General features: G+C 37.1%; 1 protein-coding gene and 1 long non-coding RNA gene across 3 annotated transcripts; one reads left to right on the forward strand and one right to left on the reverse strand.

The window, feature by feature from the left end:
- Nucleotides 1–407: 407 nt before the first annotated feature.
- LOC121328917 (Bardet-Biedl syndrome 12 protein-like) lies at nucleotides 408–4,666 on the reverse strand. Its single transcript, XM_041274066.1, has 2 exons — nucleotides 4,556–4,666; nucleotides 408–3,365 (listed from the first exon to the last, which is right to left on the reverse strand). The coding sequence occupies exons 1-2, from the start codon at nucleotides 4,583–4,585 to the stop codon at nucleotides 1,278–1,280; spliced, it is 2,118 nt and encodes a 705-aa protein (XP_041130000.1). The 5' UTR covers nucleotides 4,586–4,666; the 3' UTR covers nucleotides 408–1,277.
- A 139-nt stretch (nucleotides 4,667–4,805) lies between these two features.
- Nucleotides 4,806–18,999, forward strand: LOC121328928. Of its 2 annotated transcripts, XR_005951735.1 has the most exons (4): nucleotides 4,806–4,908; nucleotides 7,567–7,682; nucleotides 7,963–8,108; nucleotides 16,486–18,999. It is a non-coding gene; the product is annotated as an uncharacterized LOC121328928 (long non-coding RNA). The 2 variants fall into 2 exon arrangements; XR_005951734.1 differs by lacking the exon at nucleotides 7,963–8,108 and having other exon boundaries at nucleotides 4,814–4,908.
- Nucleotides 19,000–26,599: the final 7,600 nt, after the last annotated feature.

A 26,599-nucleotide genomic window follows, 5' to 3' on the forward strand; every position in this document is an offset into this window, starting at 1 on the left:
ATGTATGCTAGTTGTTTTATATTATTACCATGAATTTATCCTGTTTTAAAATATATGTGTCTCTCTTTTCAAGGGCAGTGGGGCAACCTTCAGTTAAATTGAGGTTGTGTTATTCTTTATTTTAATATGTCATCACTGTGTGCAGTGACATACTGTAATCAAGCAGTATAATCCTCTAATGACAAGTGATGCACTTTAAAATTGGAAATATTGGGAAATATTATCTACAGTATGCAAATGCTGTTTTGTTTACCAGTTTTCAATTATTTAACATGTATTTAATAGTTGTGATTACGTTTTTTAGTATGGTTAATTTGACCATGCTGAAATTACTGAGTTTTGCCATTTATAAAGCAAATATTTATAATAAAAAAGAAAGAAAAAAAGACAAAAACAACATCTACACATCATTTTCAAAGTTGTCTGTTAATACAGTCCAAAATATGAGAAGCACTGGAGTGGAAACTTTGCTGTTAAAAAATGTCCTTCCCTTTACATGAATACCTGAGGCAGACATCACATCAAGCTGCATTGCCATTTTCAGTAATGGAAAACCAGAAAGCCACAGTGCTGACGTACTGTATACTTGGCCAGATAAACTGTCTTGAGGGATTCACTGTGCATTTATGTCTTTATTTATTAAATCATAGGAGAATTTCTAACAGCTCTACATTTTTGACCTGCATAAACAATGTGTCCTACAAGCAGAAAATATTCTGTAATTTCCAGAAATGCAATTAAACTCAACCCATTTATACACAGAGTGTGAGGCTGGAGTAACCATTGGCAATAAAGCCACACAGCTAATTTTTAGCCCTACATGTGCAGTGTAATCTTAAAATAAAGCAAATTATACCTGTACTGTTTTCCAAAAAAAAAAAAAAAAAAATACATAGCACTATGCAACCAAGGCAATCCAGAATAGCACTGACTGGGTGTGCCAAGTCTGCAGTGTTAAAATAGTCTGGAACAGGAAGGACATGAGACCATTCAGAAAGTATTACAGCCTCCAACTGCTTAAAGGGAAACTGGAATGAAGTGTGATCTCCAGAAAGGGCATCTGGTTTGACACAGTTTCTTGTTAAGTCTTGGATACATAAGTGTCTGCCTATCAAACACATGACTGAAACTAACTAGCAGCAGGTACAGAAGGTGCTTACTTTACACAAGCCGCCAATTAAGCAAAAGTGTGGGCTATATATGACGTGTTTTTTTAAATGTGTCCAGATCTACAGTGTGTCACCTCAAAACACTAACAAATATATTATGATACAGGCCTAAAGCAGCACTAGTGCACTGGATAGTTCTTCAACTTCTCCAGCGCTGTAACAGGTGACAATCTCAGTATCTGTTTGAAGCACTAACAGAACCACATCCAGAGCCCTTCGCCAGGCTTCTACTTTTACTGTAACGTTATCATAAACATCCATGTTTCCTCTCTTCTCTGATGCAGGTTCACTGTAACTGCAGTTTAACAGGTGTGGTGTAGAAACCGGAGGTAGAGAAACACCATCACACATGTTACCCAGGCACTGATTAATGACTGTCCAAGCTTCAAGTTGTGTAGTGCACATTGTACTGTTACACATCAGAGTGGCAAGGTATTCCTTCCAGCCATCTGACATCAGCTGGAGGATTATATCTTTATAGTGACTAACATGTTTGGTCATCCACAGTGAACTTGTATTGTCATCATCAAGATTGCAAAATGTGACATGGTCCTCTTCAATAAGCTTTTGAATATAACGGAGGCAAAGCATTTCAAGCCTCCCAGCCCCAGGAAATACTGTCTTCTCCTTCAGGGCATGATTCAGACGGTGTGCACACGTCCAGAACTGGTCCTCCATTGCCTGAAGCTTACAGATCACAGAACTTGTAATGACAGCTGTTACCAGGGATGATGCATTGCCAGTTACACAAATTGCAACTCTGTTTGCAGATTCTGTTGTTGTTCCACCGAGTGTCCTCCAAAGACTCACACACGCTCCACCACCTACACAATATTCATTAAGTTGTGTTATATAGGCCACCGGTACAGCACCTGTGGTTTCAGCAAAATCTTTCAAAACATTAGGTTTCCCCCACTGGACTATGAGGATGTTATGTTTAACACATGTTTCCATTAATATGGGACATGCCATTCCCATCACTAAAACCAAGTTTACCTTTAAACTCAAAAGTGCTGTCAGAGCATCATGTGCCCACTCATCCTCCAAGCTACTTCCAGATAAATCTGGGCTTTCAATTATGTTTTTAATATTTGAAGATCCATTGAACCCCAAGTGTCGATATCTTTCACTTAGATCGCCATTTATAAGTACCACACGTAAATTCTGATCTTTAAAGTGATTTGCTAAAGTGGCCTGCTCAATAGATACAAGAGTGACAAAACCTGGAGTCACACATGACTGTTCTTCACATATGCCAGGAAGAACACATGTCACGATCTTGCAGACATCAAAGGAAGGACCGGTTCTAAGACTGTAGTCTCTCTTTCTACTGTTTTGGGCTTGAAGCCTGTAGGCCTCTATCACTAGATTCATACCATATGAACATCCATGACTTAAACCCACTGCCAGGTGTGTAATACTAACATCTCGATGATGGCCTGCTGACAGTGAATTACTTGACAGCAATCGTTCAGAGTTAGCATCTTTGCTATTAAAATGCCTGCTGTGAGTCAGTTTAATCTTTGTTTTAGTGGTTTTCTCGCCACTGCTAGATCTTGTGGACAATGCCTGAGTGAAAACTTTCAACTGCAATCCCAAACACTCATCTTTGACTGCTGTTGTCTGTGACAGTGTAGAAACTGCAGAAATGGTTGATCTTGTAATGCTCTGGAGTTGCCCCTGTTGTAAGCAACTACATTTTTGGACATCTATCAAATGATTGGGTGACATTGTTGAACATGCTTGTGCTTGCTTTCCTAGGTCACAGTCCGTCTTCCTGGCAATGTCTTCAATAGGTACAGCGCATCCTTTGCAGAACTCTGTGCACGACTCCAGCCCTGCTGACATCACTGCCACTATCACAGGTATAGGGATGCCCTGATGAAGGCATTCCAGTACAGCTGCACTCCAAGCCCCTGCAAGAAACATGAGACTTGTGGTCCCTGTGTTAAAAACTTTCTGATGTGCCTGGACAGTCTCATTAAGCAGCTGTCCCACAGCAGAGCTTAAGTCCAAGTTTTCCAAAAGGCGAAAAGAAGAATAAGTGAGAGCGGCTTCACAGCAGCTCTGATCCATGATAAACTTGCAGGATTTAGTGGGACCCAGAAACGTTCTTCCTGCTTGTGCCAGTGCTGTCAACTGTTGCAATCCAACGTGTCTCCCTTTGTAAAGCACTTTGCAGCCAAATCCAGGGATCTACAAACAAGTTGAAATAAAAATAAACAAGACCCCTTTAAACTAAAGTTGTTTTCTTTCTTTATATTTATTTAGTTATTACAGAAACTCAAACATTAAGCAAGCGTTTTGTACATGGGCAAAATAAACAACGACTACAATTCCCTAGTTTAATGCATCGCCTTGGCCGGGTTCTAAAGTGGATTTACAAACATCTATACTAGCTTTTGTATTCTGTACAATGTGCGTAACTAAACAGCCTAACACACACCAGTATCCATAACTACATTACCAAATAGTTTGGCAAACAAATGTATGTCTTAAGTAACAAAATGGTTGGTTCGTGTGGTAGCGAATTTATATAGACAAGAATGTGGTGGCACATATTACTTCGTGATATAGAACTGTCAAACTTTAATGACATGCTGGTGAGTGTGTTTAAGAAATTAATAATAATAAATAAATAAATAAATAAATGTGCACTCCACTTATAACGGACTCCAAGGGACAATGGAAATCATTACTTTATAAACGAAGTTACGTAGTAAACACAATTCGAAATGCTGCAACTACAAACAGAAGTACCTGAAGCAGAAACAATACAAGTAGTACCATGTTGCGAATTTATACTTTCGTTAAATGTAATTAACTGTACAATGGCTGTGCCAACAAAAACACAGAAGAATAAAAGTAAATAGCAACTGCTTTTTTTTTTTTTTTTGTTTGTTTGTTTTTTTATTTATTTTTCCTGCCGGACGTCACACATGCCGCCGTGACTGTCATTTACTGTCGCGGATGTACCCTGTGCAAACAGGAACACTACGTATTGAACGGTATGCACACCGGAGTCTGTTTTAACCACAGTAATTTCCCAATTAAAGGCCATACTGTCTGGCAGGACAGCCTCCTCAAACGGAACTCCGTTCTAACAGGATGTGTATAAGTGGAGTGCACCTGCAATACACATTTAAAAAAACATGCTTTTTCACACAGGAGCAGTTAATAATATACCTTCTCCACCCCACACAATTATAATAATAACCTGACGTCGAACAAAAACAGCTCCACCGCGCCACAGCCTGAATCACTTAGTTCGTTTATTAATTTACTTATGTAATTCTTTTTGTAACGGAGGTCCCTGCTAACTTCAAGGTTCATAGTGAGCGACTGAGTGGCTTAATTACATTTATTTTAAAGTTAATTAAACAAACCTTCCTCCTGCTATAAGATATTTTCTCCATGTCTACTGCTGTTCACGTCTTACGGGGGCAACACAGAACGCCACACATGCGCGCTGAGATCTTCTCTCGGCAGCAACTCGATCCTCTTGTTGCTAAGAAAACAAAACAACAAAAAAGACAAATGCAACCAAACTACAGACTGTACTAAGACTGTGATTGGACTCGGCAGCTGAATTGGAATTCCAATTGGTCAGTGTCAGAGTCAGTTATTATTAATTAGCAAGGTTGAGTGAATTTTGTTTATGTTGAGTAAGTGTGGGTTTACTTCAGACTCTTGCAGTGTAAAAGTGGCATTTTTTTTTCTCTTGGAAAAACTTGCACTGGTAAGTAAATCAAATTAGTTTGGTGTTTTAAATATGCCTAATCACATGTATATTGATTTAAAACATTGAAAGTAATTTTGAACTTTTGGTCTTGTTCGACTTACCGGTTCTCCAAATTCCTGTCTTGCCCTATAGTAACTTTCTTCAATTGCTCCTTTTGAAATTCTGCATTTAAATGCATTTCTTATTTTAAACTGTGATGTACAGACATTTCTTTTGTTATCAGTCAAAGTATTAAGGTCTTTGTTATTATTCCATGTTGGCACAATTCTCTAATTTCAAAACTCATTTTAAGCTCATAAGTATACTATAAAGCATAGAGCTGTGTTGTGTTTTTTTTTTTTTTTTTTTTTTATGGACCACTTTATCAGGACATTTTACACGTTTGGATATACGGTATTGTTCTTGTCCCTGCAATTACGGGTGTATGCTTGATTTCGGCTTTATCGGAGTTCTACTTCTTAGAACTGGTAGCAAGTGGTCTGTACCTCTGTACTGAATGTTACTTTTCCTGTGGACTGAATACAGTAATCTGTGTCAGTCCACAGATGTTTGTTCACCCACAGTGCAATCTTCCCTGTGTCTGTTAAGCCGTAAATCACACTACACAACTACAGCCGTACGAAACAACATAAACTTCAGTTCAGCTGCCAGATGCCTTATTTGCAAATAAATACATCTTTGTTTCAGATCAAACATGTGTGGTTGAGGATTACTTTAACTTCATTGCCTACAAAAAACAAATGTGTTTCGACAGCATTTTTAGGGAGGGGGGTTGGGGGGGGGGGGGGGGGGGGGGGGGGGGGGGGGGGGTCACACGTTTTACCACATGGCCCTTACAGTATGCCGAAACTAAATAAAGCATATAGTCAGTGAAGTACATCAATATTCCTAATTAATCATGTACCTATGAAATGTATTATTATTCTGTGTGTTCTTTATTTTAGCACTTTTTAACTAATATATGTACACATACAGTGCCAAAAGAAAGTCTACACCCCCTTGAACTTTTTTCACATTTTGTTGTGTCAGTGCCTCAGCGCTTCATGCATTTAAGTGAGGATTTTTTTACCACATATCTACATACCATACTGCACACTGTTAAGGGGGAAAAAGTTTTTATTGAGAAAAAAATTATATATTAAAAATACAAAACTGAAAGATCATAATTGGATAAGTCTCCACACCCCTGAGTTAATACTTGGTGGAAGCACCTTTGACAGCAATTACAGCTGTGAGTCTGTTGGGATAGGTCTCTACCAACTTTGCACACCTACATTTGGCAATATTTGACCATTCTTCTTTACAAAACTGTTCAAGCTCTGTCAAGTTCCTTGGGGAGTGTTGATAGACAGCAATCTTCAAGTCATGCCACACATTTTTAGTTGGATTTAGGTCGGGGCTCTGACTGGGCCACTGAAGGACATTTACCTTTTTGTTCCTTAGCCACTCCAATGTAGCTTTGTCTGTGTGAATTGGGTCATTGTCATGCTGAAAGGTAAACTTCTGTCCCAGTTTCAGCTTTCTTGTAGAGGACAGCAGGTTTTCCTCAAGGACTTCTCTGTACTTTGCTCCATTCATTTTCCCTTCTTTCCTGACACGTACCCCAGTCCCTGCAGATGAGAAACATCCCCATAACATGATGCTGCCACCACCATGCTTCACAGTAGGGATGGTGTTCTTTGGATGATGCGCAGTGTTGAGTTTGCACCAAACATAACGCTTTGCATTTAGGCCAAAAAGTTCCATTTTAGTTTCGTCAGACCACAAAAAGAGTTTTTTTGCTTGCTTCAGACAGGATTCAAGGTGGGCTTTCTTGAGTAATGGCTTCCTTCTTGCCACCCTACCATACAGGCCAGATTTGTGGAGTGCTTGGGATGTTGTTGTCACATGCATACTTTGACCAGTCTTGGCCATAAAAGCCTATAGCTCTTGCAAAGTTGTCATTGACCTCTTGGTAGGCTCTCTGATCAGTCTCCTTCTTGCTCGGTCATCCAGTTTGGAGGGACGGCCTGATCTAGGCAGGGTCTTGGTGTTGCCATACACCTTCCACTTCTTAATAATTGTCTTGACCATTCTCCGTGGGATAGTCAAGGCCTTTGATATTTTTTTTATACCCATCCCCTGATCTGTGCCTTTCAACAACTTTGTCCCAAAGTTCTTTTGAAACACCTTGGTGCTCATGGTTGAGTCTTGCTTTGAAATGCACTACCCAGCAGAGAGAACCTACAGGAGCTGCTGAATTTATCCTGAAGTCATGTGAATCGCTACAATTTAACACAGGTGGAGATCACTTAACTTGATGTGATTTTGATGGCAATTGGTTACACCTGAGCTAATTTAGGATTGCTATGGGGGGGGGGGGTACACACTTATCCAACCAAGCTATTTCAGTTTTCATTTTTAATTAATTTTCTACAAATTTCTAGAATATTTTTTTTCACTTGGAAGTTGTGGGGTAGGAGTGTAGACTTTCTACAGGCACTAATGTGTATATATATATATATATATATATATATATATATATATATATATATATATATATATATATATATATATATATATATATACACACACACACACACACACACACACACACACACACACACACACACACATACCTTATTAATAATACGCTTTTCCAACAATTTGTTATAGGCGGAAAAAAGTAGGTACAGTTAATAGACCAGAGCTGACCGCATGGCAAAAACAAGAAATCTTTTGGCTTGTTTGATACAGATGGATCTGGCACCATTAATGTTCAGGAATTGAAGGTAAGGAATACTTTAAAACTTGGAATAGTAATTTGATTGAAAATGGGGTGGGGTCGTTGTGTAAAAAGCATTATTAACACTACATTCACAGTCAACGTGTTGAAACTGTAATTGCCATTCAACTATGCCATTACAATTGTGATGGTGTGCTGTTAGGCAGTGTGAATAGGGTGAAACATAGAATGAAGGTACATTCATTTTATTCAACCTGTTACTTGTTAACAAGAACGTTTTTAAACTTTGACAGATCAATAAACAAAATCTGTTGTCTGTGACACAGGTTTCCAATGCGTGCATTAGGGTTTGAACTGAAAAAAGAAGATATGAAAATGATGATTGCTATGAAAATGATGATTGCTGATGTTGATAATGAAGGATCTGGAACCATTGATTTTAATCTTTTTATCTGTGATGAAACAGAAAATGGTGAGATATCATAAATAAATGTGATTGCGATGGATCTTATATATGTGTGTGTGTGTGTGTGTGTATGTGTATGATGTTTACAAAAGCAGATTTACTTTAATTTTCAGTAAGCTCTCCTAGAGCGCGTTTAACATGAATACATGGGTCATTCCATGCCAACTCAACCAGAAAAGGGCATTTTGTTGCCTGACCTACTGAGAATTTCCTAGGAAAATTCACCTGGGGGTTTTCAGGGCCTGCTGAGTTAAAAATGATAATCCTTTAAGTAAAAATTTCCCCGTCGAGCTATAACCTGGGAAAGGTCAACCTAAAGTGAAAAAGTGACCCTGACCAGAAAAATCACCCTGGGCTCAACTTACACGCTACCATCATGCGTAGCACCTCGTTCAACTGAATAGGGCTTTCGATAAAAAAAATACCAGGAGCACCTAACTCACTTTTGGCAAGTTGCCAGACGAGGAATAAGTGACGAGTTTTATTCAGACTTCAGCCCAACCCTTTACCTTGTAGGGGATGTGAGTCCTAAAATGTTAGTATTGCTGTAAGAACCTTAGAGACAACTCTACCAAATTCTGTGAAACACTTTTGGTTTCATGTCCCCTCACTGGTCATTAACCCTCTCTGAAATTAGAATTTTTGGTATTTGTACCAAGTTTAGTATCCACAGATTTTGGATTTTTGGCAGAATTTTGAAGTTGCTTTTGTTATGCATTTTGAGCATTGCTTATAGCCACTTTGGTGAGGCTAAAGTACCACGTAGTGTTAACCGAAATGTCAAACTGTTACACATGATGGTAGCCCAGGGTGATTTTTTTCACTTTAGGTTGACCTTTGCCGGTCACAGCTCAAAGGGGAAATTTAAAAAAATAAAAAAATAGCATTTCTGAGCTCAGTGGGCCCGAATTTTTCTACCAAAATCGGAGACGGTCAGGCAACAGCTGTGGTTAAGTTGGTATGGAATGACCCACATTAGGAGTAATCTAAGACTCTTCTACCCGTTTTTCAACAGGAATTGAAAAAAGAGGGGGTATGTATTGCTGTATTATAAACTGCTCAGGATCTTTCAGCCAATCAGAGGCCACGTTTTGCGTTCTGTGTTCCACAATCCATCACAAAGAAACCCTGTTCATGCAACCATGTCGCCTGATGGCGCCTGCTTAAAAAAAAATCACACCTGAGGCATCTCGGAATTCCATTCAAAACAGTGACATCACAGTTGGCAATGTACCTCAGCAACTTAACAGTATTCTCTTCATCAGATTTTCTTCTTTTAGAATTAAACTGACAGTGGACTAAGTAAAGGTTGGTAATGATTTCAAAACAAATATAGCTGCATTTTTGCTGTTAGAACATTTTATTTCGATATAAATGAATTTTTGGTCTTAGAATACAACTCACAGAATGGGTAAAGGTTAGGTCAGGTTCTGGTTAAATTCCTACTTAGAAAGTAAGTTGATAAAGATCTTTCTGGTCACTTTGTCCTTGCTAGGACAAGGCTGACCTCCAATATGTTTTGAAATAAGTTTTGGCCTCTCCTTTGATGTCCAGTTCTAACATGAAAGGCATTGCCATTTAGGGTGGATCATTGTTTTTGTCTTGGAGGTACCAACATTTTGTTAAACATCTTTACAAACTAAATATAAAACAGGTTTTCTTAGCAAATTACAGTTGATTTTATGAGGGTTATAAAAACTAGCTACTTCAAGGAGAAACTGGATTGAACCAGATGCTTTGAAGCTAGGGTTAGGACAAATGGACAATTAACCAAGTGATAAGAGATTTGTGTCTTTGTCTGATTGGTTTAAAGAAAAACCATGTTGTCACTGAAAGACTGCATTTAAACTGAAAATACTGAAATGTTCCGTGCTTGGAAAGAGGATACCTGCAAACTGTTGTCACTAAGTAACCTTTAAGATGTGTGGTATTAACTTTGCAACTCAGATCTTTTATCTCCAATAAACTATACTTCTGTGCCCCAGTCCCTGCCGATGAGAAACATCCCCATAACATGATGCTGCCACCACCAAGCTTCACAGTTGGGTGATGCGCGTTGCATCTAGGCCAAAAACTTCCTTTTTGGTTTAGTCAGACCACAAACCTTTTTGCCACATGACTACAGAATCTCCTTAGTGTTTTTTTGCATACTTACGGGATTCAAGGTGGGCTTTCTTGAGTAATGGCTTCCTTCTTGCTACCCTACCATACAGGCCAGATTTGTGGAGTGCTTGGATATTGTTGTCACATGCACACTTTGACCAGTTTTGGCCATAAAAGCCTGTAGCTCTTGCAAAGTTGCCATTGGCCTCTTGGTAGCCTCTCTGATCAGTCTCCTTCTTGCTCGGTCATCCAGTTTGGAGGGACGGCCAGATCTAGGCAGGGTCTTGGTGGTGCCATACACCTTCCACTTCTTAATAATCGTCTTGATGGTGCTCCAAGGGATATTCAAGGCCTTTGATATTTTTTTAAACCCATCCCCTGGTCTGTGTCTTTCAACACTTTGTCCCGGAGTTCCTTTGAAAGCTCCTTGGCGCTCATGGTTGTTTCTTTGCTTTGAAATGCACTATCCAGCAGGGAACCTACAGGAACTGCTGAATTTATCTTGAAGTCATGTGAATCACAACAATTTAACACAGGTGGAGATCACTTGTTGTGTGATTTTGAAGGCGATTGAGTTACACCTGAGCAAATTTAGGATTGCTATATACGGGGAGTGGACACTTATCCAACCAAGCTATTTCAGTTTTTATTTTTAATTTTCTACAAATTTCTAGAATATTTTTTTCACTTGGAAGTTCTGGGGTAGAATGCATATATAATCTTTTTTTTTTTTTTTTAAATCATTTTAATTCCATGCTATAAGGCAACAAAAAGTGAACATTTTGAAAGGGAGTGTAGACTTCTATAGGCACTGCACTGTGTATATATATATATATATATATATATATATATATATATATATATATATATATATATATATATATATATATATATAATATGATATATATATATATATATATATATATATATATATATATATATATATATATATATATATATATATATATATATATATATATATATATATATATATATATGTGTGTGTGTGTGTGTGTGTGTGTGTGTGTGTGTGTGTGTATATATATATTTGTATTTGTTTTTTTTTCACATTTAAACACATCTCGATCCTGCCTATCAGCATTTCTGCCCTGAGTCATGTTCGTGAGTGAGTAAGATGACACTGAAACCAGCAGCCTTGATGGGTGCAAACTGTTTTGAAAAGTGGTGCCAAACCGTTTTGAAGGTTTAGCACCAGAGAGCTTACTGCTATGTGCTTTGACATTCCAGATGTATTTTAGTCATGATTCCAAAATCTCTATTGAGACCACTGGGGAGTTTTAAAAAGGATGTGACGTGTCGACTGAAACAGAAACTAATACAAATTGAATTTGAACAAGAAGAAGGAGAGTAGATTAGCTATTTTATTTGCGTCATTTAATCGCTTAATAGTCTGACCTTTTGATAATGATACATTGTGTACTGCAACTGCCTTGTACAGAGTTTCAGTATGCTGGTGGTTCAGTAAGCTGATGGGGGTCCTGACTTTTCACTTCCCACCCCTGATTATACCGTGGATCTCTTAAGCATGCCGAGAATGTCATAAAAAGTATGTCTTTCTAAAGTACCACTTCCAGGCTGCCAGCACACCTAGTTTTGAACTGATTCCTCATTTTATTTAGTTTTGCTGCCTGTCTCCATCTTCTCTCTTTCTGTGACCTTTGAGGTCCAAACCTTCCTATTATAGACTGTGGTAAACAATTATTGCACTTTTGTCTGTTTTATTTTTCTCAATTAATTTACAATGCAGTCTGGCTATAATAGCAGCTTCAGACAGTACATGAGAAAGTTCACAAATGAGAGGAGGCCATTCAGCCCATCTTGCTTGTTTGGTTGTTAGTAGCTTGTTGATCCCAGAATCTCATCAAGCAGCTTCTTGAAGGATCCCACGGTGTCAGCTTCAACAACATTACTGGGAAGTTGGTTCCAGACCCTCACAATTCTCTGTGTAAAAAAAGTGCCTCCTATTTTCTGTTCTGAATGCCCCTTTGTCTAATCTCCTTTTGTGACCCCTGGTCCTTGTTTCTTTTTTCAGGTCGAAAAAGTCCCTTGGGTCGACATTGTCAATACCTTTTAGAATTTTAAATGCTTGAATCAGGTTGCCGCATAGTCTTCTTTGTTCAAGACTGAATAGATTCAATCCTGTCTGCTGCCATCTGGTAATGTACGTTGTTTATCAGCTCACTATGAGGTGTGCACATTACTAAGCGTTGGATGGACTCTTATCGGTAAACTATATTCTGTAGTGTTAAGTCTGCTTTTATTACAATGAATCAATAGCTGGTTCATGCAAAAGAAAAAATGAAACAGCAGTGATGTTCAGAGAAGCCAGTGGCATGTTGGATATATTTTTACCGGTATGTGGTGTTGTTTGTGGAGGGTGGAATGTCAAGTACCACAGACAAGAGGAAGCGAGGCACAGTCCACAAAGTTTGAGAACCACTGCCATAGACAACCCAGGGCTTGTGGGTTTTCAACAGTCCTTACTTGTGGACTAGCTGCAGTACTCCAAGAAATGCTCATAGTATATCTTATATTTATTCAAAATAATTGCTATTCATGATGTCATTTTAACTTTCATTGATTTAAAAATATAACGTTGTAGATAGCTGCTTGGTAATTGGTTTTCAGTATAGTTGATCTAGTTGAGGTTACAGCTGCACTGTTCAACTGTAGGTGGAAGTGAGTGTATGGCTAAAAGATTAGAGTAAGCTATGTATACCTTTTCAGCATTTGTAGAAACCTCTTGTTGCAAACTTTTAATTTCTACCACATTTTTCAAGTATTATGACAAATGGGAAAGATGCAGAATTATTTAGAGAATGTGTAATGAGTTCTTAATATATTAACTAACCTTAATGAGACATAAAGAAAAGCTCTTAACTGTCTATTTGTATGCGTAATTCTGGATAATTAAAGAGAAATAACAAATAGTTACATGTATCATTTTTTTTTTTTATGATCAGAAACATGCCCACTGTTGTTGAATGTGAGCAGATTATTAATCCGACAGAGACTGTTGGATTAATAAAATCCTTTTGAAACTGCTGCTAGGTCCTACCATTTCTAGAGGATTCACTTATTTTTCATTTCATGGATTGTCGATTTATTTAGGCTAAATTTTCTTTGTAACACAGTATGCATGACACATTATTACATTGTGTGTACTTGGAAATCCAGTAGTATTTTATATGAACTAACCAAGAAGCACATCAAAAACAACCAGACACACTAGAAATACTGTAGAAAGAAAGTTGATATTGCTGTGCGTTGAACTAATTCCAGATTAAGTATATGTTTTTTTGTTCTTGCTTAAGTTAATGTTGCGCAAATAAACATCAGGGCCAGGGCTTTGTTTCACTAATCTGGTATGGTAATGTCAGGGGAAACCCAACAAATTAGACACTTTTCAGTGACCTGATTATTAGATATGGAAGTCTGTGAAATGTGCCTTCCATGAAAGACTATTGCCAGGAAAGCCTTATCAGATGGCACAAACACTGTTCTGAAGATGGTAACATAATCACTGTCAGCAGTGTCAGAGTAACTGTTGTGTAATGGTGAACTCATTTATAAAATACTTAAATCACTGTAAGTAAAAAAAAAACAAAAAAAAAAACACAGAACGTATTGCAAATCCTAAAAGTTTGTCAGTGCCAGATATTTCGACTATATGTGCTCATGGGAAGTGAAGTGCATTTTAGGAAACGTTCTGAACTGTTTGAACTTGACTTTTTAAAGGAAACATTCTGCTGAATCATGCCTTTAGTGCACTTTAACTTGCAATTATCTGCTCCCTATTTTACTGTATTTAATCCTGCACTTAACCCAATCTGTAGTATCTTGTATTTCACCTGCACTCGTATCTAACCTTGATGTAACTATCAACACTGTTATCTGCTCTTGAACTGCCCTGATGTCAAATCGTACTGTATTTTGTATTTGCTCTTATGAAGACTGAAGTGATTGTATTTTGTATCTTGCTCTTAATTGTACTGTAATTTTTGATATGTGTTTTTTTGTCTACAGCTACAATTCGCCCTGGGTAAGAGCATCTGCTAAGAAATTATTATTATTATTATTATTATTATTATTATTATTATTATAATACACTATTTCAGAGGGTATCTGTTCGACAGCATTTAAATATAGCCACTGCACAAAACCACACAATGTCATTTTCAAATATCTGTTTTTTACATCGTGACATTTGTTTTAAAAACTAGTTTTGCATATAAACTTTAGAGATTAGTTTAACTGTCATTTTTTTTTGTTTTGTTGTTGCATTTTAAAGTACTGGTACTTATGTTTGCCATTTCTCTAGATAGCACAGCACAATTATACAAATACAAACTATATAAACAATTATTACTTGAATGTTTGATTTCTGATCCTGTGATAATTGTTGTCTCAAAGATTCTGAAGCATGTGACATTTTTTAAAAATTTACTTCAATGAGTGACTAGTCTGTTCATCTGAACCGTTTCAGATCTGAAAAAGCAGTGTGCTCATGCATATTCCTTATAGCTAGCCACTGAAGACACCAGGTACAGATTTTCTAGTTCCAACCATGCATTTGTGTAGGTGTTTTATTACCAGAAATCATTACCCCTACACAATGCATCATTTGACTACATGCAGCCAGAAATGACTGTGGTGAAAGCTGGATGAAGTTAAACTTTTACATTGTTACATACATTGTTCATAGGAAATCGCAGGTGCAAGCAATCATCGTGTTTGTTTTCATACCATAAATGGTCATTTACGAATTGGTGTACCAACCTTGGTCACAAAATCAAAAGTTAGAATGATAGGTGTATCACATTCAAGTCTGGTTTCACAGATCCCAGTTAGCACTAATCTTGAACTACCTAATGTTAGCTAAAAAGTAGTCCTGTTAGTGCAAGTGGGAGGCCTGATCCAGCTCACAATATAAGAACATAAGAAAGTTTACAAACGAGAGGAGGCCATTCGGCCCATCTTGCTCGTTTGATTGTTAGTAGCTTATTGATCCCAGAATCTCATCAAGCAGCTTCTTGAAGGATCCCCGGGTGTCAGATTCAACAACATTACTGGGGAGTTGATTCCAGACCCTCAATTCTCTGTGTAAAAAAGTGCCTCCTATTTTCTGTTCTGAATGCCCCTTTGTCTAATCTCCATTTGTGACCCCTGGTCCTTGTTTCTTTTTTCAGGTCGAAAAAGTCCCTTGGGTCGACATTGTCAATACCTTTTAGAATTTTGAATGCTTGAATTAGGTCGCTGCATAGTCTTCTTTGTTCGAGACTGAACAGATTCAATTATTTTAGCCTGTCTGCATATGACATCTTTTTTAAGCCCGGAATAATTCTGGTCGCTCTTCTTTGCACTCTTTCTAGAGCAGCAATATCTTTTTTTATAGCGAGGTGACCAGAACTGAACACAATATTCAAGATGAGGTCTTACTAATGCATTGTACAGTTTTAACATTACTTCCCTTGATTTAAATTCAACACTTTTCACAATGTATCCGAGCATTTTGTTAGCCTTTTTTATAGCTTCCCCACATTGTCTAGATGAAGACATTTCTGAGTCAACGAAAACTCCTAGGTCTTTTTCATAGATTCCTTCTCCAATTTCAGTATCTTCCATATGATATTTATAATGCACATTTTTAGTTCCGGTATGCAGTACCTTACACTTTTCTCTATTAAATGTAATTTGCCATGTGTCTGCCCAGTTCTGAATCTTGTCTAGATCATTTTGAATGACCTTTGCTGCTGCAACAGTGTTTGCCACTCCTCCTACTTTTGTGTTAGCAGCAAATTTAACAAGTTTGCTTACTATACCAGAATCTAAATCATTACTGTAGATTAGGAATAGCAGAGGACCTAATACTGATCCCTGTGGTACTCCACACATATAAAGTAGTTTGCCACCCTGTGACGGGGGTGCAACGGGTCGGAGCTGTGGTTGATCCTCCCCATCGCTGGTGGTGTTGCATAAAACGGGACGAAACCGGCGAAAAGACAAAAGTCGAACCGTCTGGAAATTCCAGAAAGATCGCTCGCTCCGCCCGAACGCGGAAGTTCGCGGCCGCCGCGCCACGTACCTCAGTCGGTGTTACTATGTACGCCGATTGGGTACAGCGGCAACTGGGGCCGAGGCTAAGGGCGGGGTTGAACAATATTTAAAGGACGGTACGATATAAGCTCGGTTGCTCAGTCCTGGGAAAGGCAAAAGGATATGTGTTGCTGTATTGATTAAATAGTGTATTGTGTTTCAGAAATTGAAGAACGACCAGGACCTCGCTGCTAAAATCCTACCCAGGACCGGGAGCCCCCTAGAGACCAGCGCAGGAGAGTCCAAAAACTTTTATATCTATTTTTGTTTTAACCTCTTATGTGCGGGACTTCGTTAATTATATCTTTTTATTTTCACCTCCTCCTTTATCATTGTTGATATTGGTGGGGGAATTTATTTTGATTATTTTCATTTGATTATTTTTGTTTTATTTCCTTTTTGATTGGAATACTGGCCGGTGGCCATCTACAGCCAAACAAATAAAAACCCTTCTGCGGGGGAAAAACTACTCAAGCCTCCTGTGTGTTTTGCCAGTCCCTTTTATCATCACTGTTTTGACTCGGCCCACTAACCTCCTATACACCCGCTTTGGCATTTGAAACATTTTCACGTGCAATACAGTGGGTGTTGCGTACCAGACCTTTACTTTTGTGTCTTGGTTGAAGTTACATAAATATGGTATTTTCTTTTTACATAAATACCAAAAGGCTTCAGAGAAACTTGTTTTTAAAAGCAATTTCATGTTTTTTCCCAGGTTGATCCTAATATAGAAATTACCTAAAACTCTGTTCAAAATGACATCCGTATGCTCACCACTTCAGTGACCTCACTGAACTCCATAAGCTCAACTGCTAATTGTTGGTTTGTGCATGAGTCAGTTTTTAATTTAAACTAAGCTTTGTGCCACTGGAGTTTGATAACGGTTTTGTGAAGTAGCACAAGTCTAGCTACATGTTCTGGAAAATCTAAAACAGCAGCATAGGAAAAAGAATGTGTTACAGACTGGAAAGCGCTAATGTATATATTTAATACTGAGAAACGGAATAAGAATTACATCTTAAACTGGTGTACTGTATCTGTACAAATATTTTTTTAGATTATTAACAATCAGGGATTTGAACACATTAAACATTAATAACAATGTGCCAGGGACATTTACCAATTAATAAGCAGGCCATTACATTATAAAAGATTTCCATTGATAAGTGTACAAAAAAAACACAGACAATATATGCAAATAGAAGTTAGGATGATATATATATTTATGTAGCCTAGCATACAGTTTCTATTTCTTACCACCAGGGGGAGCTGGTTTAATTGAGACTGCCTGGGCAAATGTCTTACTGTACCCTCTATTCTATTGTGACCTCCCGCATGTCAGAGGTCAATGTTTTTGTTCTCTGTTGTGAGGGTAAGCCACTTGGAATTCTCCCTTTTTATCTATGTTCAAATCTAACTTTAAAATTGCCATGCATTGCTGTTATCATTTGATGTTAATGGATAGGTACATGTTAAACCCCCTTTTGATTTATATTGGTTGTAAAAACATGTTATTTTATAGTTTAAAAAAAAACAATCTTTTAAAAAAAAAAAATACTTGGTTTGCAATGCAGTGATTTGTGCATGAAAGTATTTTTGAGTTATGGTTATACATGAATGGTGGGCATTTGAGCCGGGCGACTGTCTGGATGTGAACCGGGCGACTGTCAAGCTGTAAAGTAAATTGATCAGAAGAATGAAACTGTATAGCTACAGGTGCATGTTCACTACCAGCTCACATCACACAGCAAGTTGTAAAATAAACTGATCAGAAGAGTGACACTGTAGATCTACAGGTGCATGTTCACTACTGAACAGTGTGTACTGTGCTCTGAAAAACACTGTCCCGCTTTGATAAAAAATGTAAGACTTGTACGGCATGTGGAACATAATATCTGTCTCTTGCCTAGGATGCCCCTTCTCACCAGCTTTCTTGCAGACATACACTGTATAATATTGCCCATGACCGGATTGAGCACCACCAGGGAGACTTGATGAATGTTCTGAATCTCGAAGATGGTAGTAATGTAGTCTGTGGTTTCATTTTTTTCAGTATCTGCAGTGGCTTTCCTTGCAGTATGTATTTTCTTTTTCCTTGTTGAAATCCTCTCTGTCCTCAGTCGAACTTCTTTCAGGTTGGTTTTCTTTAGGTTACCTCGCTCCAAATTTGTAAATCTTAATGTGAAGTCATCTGATACAAACTATCTGATACAAAGACATTTTTTGATGCTGCTGTTATTTTTTTAGTTTTGTGCTTTTTAAAATAAATCATTTCACAGGTTTTTTTTTTTTTTTTTTTTCACTTTATTATGTCTTACAGAAACCTGTCAAATACAAAACTCTCACTAATACTGAATTGCTTGCATATGTATCTAGTAAGCCTGACTTACTGTAACCTGGTTGTGATTCTTTATTTTCATCTTGTTGCTGAAAACAAGGTTAACCGTTATGTTAAATGTCAACTGCAAAGAAAATAAAATCTTTTTCTTCTAAATCCATTGCTCATTGGTCAATTAAGAACTCTTTGCTGGTTACCCACTCAAAACACAGTTTGTTTTTCCAGAAATGTACTCTTATATCTCCTACTTAATTTTGATTGCATTCACATCAAAAGTTATTTGATTTATCTTCACCTACTGACAAAATGGTATGTATAGCTTTACAATTTTTTTTTTTAACCTTAATTTATATAAAATGTTAAAACTTGAGAAACTAAGTCAAGTAGACAAACGCTTCGGCAAGTTACTTCTTCAGTGTGTGTATGTAATGGACTGTCTTCTTCAATGTGTGTATATATATATAATGGACTGCCTTCTTCAGTGTGTATATATAATGGACTGCCTTCAGTGTATGTATATAGTGGACTGTCTTCAGTGTATATATGGACTGTCTTCTTCAGTGTGTGTATGTAATGGACTGCCTTCTTCAGTGTTTGTATATATAATGGACTGCCTTCTTCAGTGTATGTATATAATGGACTGTCTTCTTCAGTGTGTGTATATAATGGACTGTCTTCAGTGTGTGTATATAATGGACTGTTTTTGTAATGTTTTAGGGAGTGCCTTTAATTTTACAAAGAACTGCATTCTCATAGAAGCATAAAGTAAAGTAACCACTTAAGTACTTACGTTGTGTGTGTGTGTTTTTTTTTGTTTTGTTTTTTTAATATTATTTTAAAAGGGTTGTCGGGGAGGAGTGATATCTCATTTCTAGATGCACTCTTCGGTAGTAACAGGAGGGCTTGGTGCCCAATTTTGCTGTACACTCTCTAATTGATTTGTTTTTGTTCAGATATTCTGGTTTGTTTCTTTGAGCAGCTATAAAGGCATATACTTGATGTTCTGTTTGCTTGTCAGTGATATACTGCATATTCTGTTTGCTTGTTAGTGATATACTGCATATTCTGTTTGCTTGTTAGTGATATACTGCATATTCTGTTTGCTTGTCAGTGATATACTGCATATTCTGTTTGCTTGTCAGTGATTTACTGCATATTCTGTTTGCTTGTCAGTGATATACTGCATATTCTGTTTGCTTGTCAGTGATATACTGCATATTCTGTTTGCTTGTCAGTGATTTACTGCATATTCTGTTTGCTTGTCAGTGATATACTGCATATTCTGTTTGCTTGTCAGTGATATACTGCATATTCTGTTTGCTTGTCAGTGATATACTGCATATTCTGTTTGCTTGTCAGTGATATACTGCATGTTCTCTTTGCTTGTCAGTGATATACTGCATGTTCTGTTTGCTTGTCAGTGATATACTGCATGTTTGTTTGCTTGTCAGTGATATCCGGCATGTTCTCTTTGCTTGTCAGTGATATACGGCACGTTCTCTTTGATCAAATATTGTGCACAATTACAGTGGCATTGTGAGTCGAATTTTAGTTCATGTTGCAAAAGAGCAAATCTCACCGTGATCAGACTGAACCTTTTGCAAAATCAAGGGTATTGTCATTACAGTAACATATATTCAATTCATATTGCTCAGCAGATTTAGGACCCTATTGTGAAACAAGTGCAAAGAAAATAAACTCCAAAACTACCCAGAAAAAATACATATTGAAGCAGCTTGTTTTTAAAGTATAGAGTGAGAAAGCCAGTTGTTGTTGGTTAATGCTGCCATAAGGATTGAAGTGCTATAATTAAAATGTGATTCTGGAGTTACTCATTTCCAAGGGGGCATTTACCTTTGTATTCCTTCAAAAAATGACTTTTTCACTCTAACATCTCTTTTTAGCTTGTTTATACTGTATATACATTATATATTAATCATTGTTGTAAAATCTTCTTCAAAACATATACAGTAGTAGTATAAATAGGGTTTTTTGTATTATTAGAATAAGTAAGATTATTCAATGTGGTTGTTTTGTAACCTGTTCGTACAGTGCTTGTCACACAGATGTATCCATATATCTGGAAAACCATTTATCTGTCATGAAACTTGATATTAACATTATCTGGCATGATGTACTTTATTGATAATATTAGATTCTGGAGATATAGGAATATCTGTCTGTCTGTCAATCCTGCCTTCTGTATGTCACAATTTGTGCATACATCTAGATAATTATAATTTAATTGAATTGTCAAAGAACATTTAAAAGCGAGAGTCCATTTCACCCATCTAAGCTTGTCTGATTCCTAGTAGCTGATTGATCTCAGAACTTTGTCAAGATCCAAGTGATTCTGCTCCAACAACATGACTAGGTAGTCCATTCTATCCCTTCATCACTCTCTGTGTGAAGAAGTCTCCTTCAACATGACTAGGGAGTCCATTCCATCCCCTCACCACTCTGTGTGAAGAAGTGTCTCCTTCCTCTGTAGTTGGTATGAAACGTGTTCATTCGTGTTCTATACGATACTCAGCATACTGTTGATGTATACTATGATAGCTCTGCTTTTGAATTCAAGGCTGTGGCAGGGGGTGTATGTTACTGACAAACTTGTTTATTGTACTGATAGCTCTGCTTTTGAATTCAAGGCTGTGGTGGGGGTGTATTTTACTGACAAACTTGTTTTTATAAAACAAGTGTTTTACCGGATCTCATTTTGGAATCCACCTTGCATTCATTGAAATCCAATTGCAGGAAACAACTGTTTACCTAGTTTAACTCTATCAAAGCATTACACATTTTAACACATAGCCTTCTATAAAGCACTAACTTTTTGTTGTGTCTGTGCATTCAAACCAGACTTCCGAACATTAAGCCTGTCCTTGTTAACTTACCTGTTCCATCCGCTGAGGCACCACTTCCATCACCCTGTTTTAAATATGAATGAATTATTATTTTTCTTATTCTTGTTACATAGTTTATTCAGTTTTATAAAGATACTCTGAATAATTTAAATCAAATTTAAGTAAATAAATCATGGCATTTATAGTTCATTATTTACAGTAACTTTCAAAAGGCTTATGCAGACTAACGTGAAAACTAGGTTTAGTTCTTTGTAACTGAGTGAGTGAACACCATATATTCATAGATTGTCATGATTAGTTACAGGAGTTACATTCTAATTAAAACATGTGTTATAGATTATATATGATTAGTTACATTGTTGCAACTGACAGTTTATTTCCTGTTTCATTTTTTTTTTTAAATGTTGTTTGTTTCCTGACTTTAATATAGCGGTTAGCTTTGTTATTATAACCAGTATACTTCTTGCTGACTAATAGATTGCAATTCCTTGAGACTTTTACTATTGACTATGGTAGATATGCAGTAGATCATTGCCTAAGGCTGCATTGGCTGTATGCTTCACTTAACCAAAGTCAAAACAAGGATTGCTGGCCAATTAGGACTTATTTGTTTCTCTCAAACAAAATCTATTCATAGTACATACATCAGAAAAATGCATTCAAAATGTAAAATGGGTGATTAGACCCAGTATTCAACAAAAAAAGTATATTTTTATTTGAAAAAAAGTTTTAAGTTAGCCATCTCTTGGTGTGTGTTAAAGCAAAACACTGCAGTACCTATCTGTTAAAAATACACCTTTTACAAAATATCACATTGGCAAGTGATTTTCCTTTTCCTGTATGCTAACCATAATAATGGGCATTTATTTTTTTGCTAGTCATAGTGAAAACGGATATACTTGACCATGTTTTTTTAGTTGAATTTTGCACAGCCCGTAGCCTTTATACACACAAACTATAACTTTTGTTAAAAGATGTGATACTTCATAAGAAATGTAAATTGTGCAGTTAAAAGTTAATGAAGGATATTTGAAAGTGATTCACTATGAGTTTTAACCTGAGCAACAAAAAAAAAAACGTGTCCCTTTCAAATTGAGAGGTTAACAAATTGAATGTATCACCAGTAATGCACAGTAGGAAACAGACCACTTTGGAGATGTATTTAGAAGCACATATTGTTGGGCTGCAGCAGTGAAATGTGTTCAGAACACATGGCGTGCTGTCCACAGGACCTCCCCTTTACAGAATACTGTACACTGCAAACCTATTGCTATTTCTTTCTCTTGATTTTTTTTTCTCTTTTTTCAGTTTTCAGACGGCAGTTCATACTCTTTTAAAAAGGCCTCAACCATTTGAGACAGACAGCAAATACAGAATTTTAGCTTTCCAAACTGCTTATTTTAATGCATGATTGCAATACACACGTTTCACAGATTTTAATTCCTGATGTATGTTTTAAAATACATTATACACATTTGCTTAGTTTAGAGGTTTACAAAAATGCAATAAAACACACGTGTTTGTTTCCTTCAAAATAATTCCTCCAATAAAAGTGATATTGGGTCCTATTCACAAAGCTTTAACTCATGACTTTAATTGAGCTGTCCTAGTTTTAAATAATGTATTTTAATAATTACACCAATTGTACCTGATTGATCCCAGGGTTCTGTACTGACTGCAGAAAAGGTGAAACTCTAATGTGAAATAAGAACGGACTAGAGAGAACCGCCACCTCATTCATGAAGTTTTGCCTGTTCATAAGCGCAAGATATATTTTCTGACCCCCTACAAAAGAATGAAGAACAATGGTAAAGAGATACATACTGTTGAGTCTGTGGCTGTGCTCACACTGCATCCGTTTAGAGAGTTTGGTCTGCATTCTGTGTGGTTTGGTACTTTTGCTGTGAAGTGTGAACGGCAAAGTCCGCTTGGGAAACAAACCATATCGAGCCCACCTGAAGAGGAGGTCTGGTCTGTTTGGCAAATGCACCGAGTCTTATTCTTGCTAAACGTCAATGTGAACCACTGAATGCCCCGGGGAAACTACATTTAGCATTACCAGGCATCCCGGTTTTCATTTTTTGTCCTGTTCGGAAACAGTAGGAATTGTTAAATCGCCTCAGTTTTGCTATTGTGTAACTAAGTACAAAACTATCAGCGTGCTCAGGAAGTCAATAACAGAGTAATTTATTAGGTTGTAGCACCATTCAAAAATAAATGAAACAATCTGAGGGATATTTGTTTAATCATTCTGACTATGTGTATATCACATGTTTAAATGGTAATAGCTGATCTATTTTTGTATCTGGCTTTTGACAGGTAACATGTTATGACTAGATGACAACATAAAGAAAACAATGAGTTGTCATGATCTCCAATAAAACACCTGCTGTTTAATTTATAATTATGATTGTGTCAGAAACTGAAGCGCGGCTAGAAATTTGGCCAGACATCAAAATCTAAGCCGAACTGGACAAAACTCACAAAAATATTAAAATACTTGATATTCAGTCTTTTCTCAAATCCCTGTGTTTAATCTCTACAGTAGGAGAACAGTGATAATTACGAAACTGAATACTGCACTGTTCTACTGTAGGCATTGAAGAAATGTATTCATTCAATTAGAGAAGTGCTCCCCCAGTGCTTTCTTCCACAGCAATACGTAGGAACTTACCATGCTAATACAAATTGAAGCAATACATCAGTACCTTGCAAGATATTGTAAACATCAAGTTCACAGACCATAACAACGAAACAATTGCACTTGCAAACTGCATTGTGAACACAAACGAACTTGAAAAACGGAAAAGGATCAAAGAAACTAACTTGGTCCCTTGGCTCGCAGATAAGTGAAACTGACCCAGTGTGAATGCAGCCTGAGTCTGTGGTAGATACATTAAAAGATATTACTATACCTTAGTCAAAACATAAACAATACAACTACATTGTTATAGGTGAGTTCATTTATATGTATATTATTCATTTTAATGGCCGTTCTAATATTGTTAGCAGTACTCATAATATGAATGGTTAGGAGCCTGCATTCTAAACACGGTTTGCAAAGTTGACAAAGCTTGGGCTTTTAATTTGTTTAAAGTGCATTTTGAAAAGTTGTAAAACTCTTTCTTTTCCACTGTTCCTAATTAATTCTACAATATTTTTAAAAAGTCAAATGCATTACAAAATGTATTAGTTGATCAGCACAGTCAAAAATATTGTGTTTCAGCTTTGCGAATAGGTTTTAATATTGCGGATATTACAGAAACAATAAGATTTAATATATACTGGCATGTCCAGTACACAAAAACAATAAATAAATGGTTTATTAAGTGGTCATTCCATTCTATTTATTTGTCTGTTGCATAAATCCACAACAGTATACTACTATATACATTATTGAAAGAGAAATTGACACATGTGCTGTTGCAAAAAAAACATACTATTCTAATAAACATTTTAAATATTATTTTTATCAGAAATATTGCAATGACTTGGGAAGAACGGAAGCGTGAAACAGGAGCTGCTCAAAAGCAGCCATCACTGTTATTGTGCATCAAAGCACATGAGATGCAGGACAGCAGTATATCTCAGCAGGGCAGGTTATATCCCACAACACTTACAATATTACAACATTGTATTAATACCAACCAATCAGTGGCCACTATCAGTCCCACTCCCCCTGGCTCCTGCCAGGTGCACGGAATGATCCCCGGGAGCCTGTTCCTGCGCTTGGTGGGGGTCAACGCTGGTGCAGGGTTGCACCAATAGTCCAGTATAGGGGAGCAGTGTCTGCAGTAGGGTAAGCACCTCTGCACGCGGGAAGCACCGTCGCAGCCTCTGCTCTGCAAAGCAGCATTGTTCAGTGCAAGCACAGGCGCACACACAAACGTCCTAGGGACAGCCCTTTGTTACAATATAACATCTAGACCTAATTGCAACCGAGGGTTGTGGATTATGCATTTGACAGTATGATTGATTAATATTGATCAACCTATTCTGTGATTTTGTAAGAGTAGATCACAGAAAACAAGAGTTGAATGAAGTCAGCCTATGAAAGCGACAGTAAAAAAACATTATTACTCACACACCGCAAGTAAGCTAACGACACATCAACAAACGTTCAACAGATTTCTTTCTTAAAATGTCAGTATGAAACTGCCCTTCAAGCATTTCTCTGCTAGACTGTGGTCTCTTTAGTTTACCAGAGTGTTGATCGTTCTGGGTGCTGGACTGTCTTGTATTTAGTTTATCAGAGTGTTGATCGGTCTGGGTGCTGGACTGTGTTGTATTCAAATGACCATAGATTTGATCGTTCTGGGTGCTAGACTGTGTTGTATTTAGTTTACCAGAGTGTTGATCGGTCTGGGTGCTGGACTGTCTTGTATTTAGTTTACCAGAGTGTTGATCGGTCTGGGTGCTGGACTGTCTTGTATTTAGTTTACCAGAGTGTTGATCGGTCTGGGTGCTGGACTGTGTTGTATTTAGTTTACCAGAGTGTTGATCGGTCTGGGTGCTGGACTGTGTTGTATTTAGTTTACCACAGTGTAGATCGTTCTGGCTGATCTGATTACTCGTTACTTCAGAGCTTACTTTACCTTCCCACATTTCTTACTTTTTAAACTAACAGATTTTCCAAACAATTTAGAGCTGCTACTTTTGCTATTATTACGTTATAAATGGGTTTTACATTTTCGGTGGACACCCACTATTATTATTTTTTATTTTCATGTAATGATAAAATTCATTACAAAAACTAGATTTGTTACGATCAGCGCTGGTACAGTATATGAAAAGCTAGTCACTGTCTTAACCTCTGTTCATTCTTTCACAGTTTGTGAGCAGCAATTAATTAAATAGTTGGATTTTCAAGAAAGCGGTGAGTAATATTTCTGTGCAGTCTTCTGCTCACCATCTTTCTTCAGTTGCTCCACACTGACAAATGTTTTTCTTTTGACTTTGTATTTCTGTTTGTTTTGGCGTAACATAAACCAAATTAAGCCAAATTAATTCATAAATGCACCTACTTTTCGCTGCACCTAAAATGTACAAAATGAAAATCCACCTTCATAGTTTTT

The sequence above is a fragment of the Polyodon spathula genome, chromosome 2 (genome assembly GCF_017654505.1).
Source record: "Polyodon spathula isolate WHYD16114869_AA chromosome 2, ASM1765450v1, whole genome shotgun sequence".
Taxonomy (NCBI): domain Eukaryota; kingdom Metazoa; phylum Chordata; class Actinopteri; order Acipenseriformes; family Polyodontidae; genus Polyodon; species Polyodon spathula.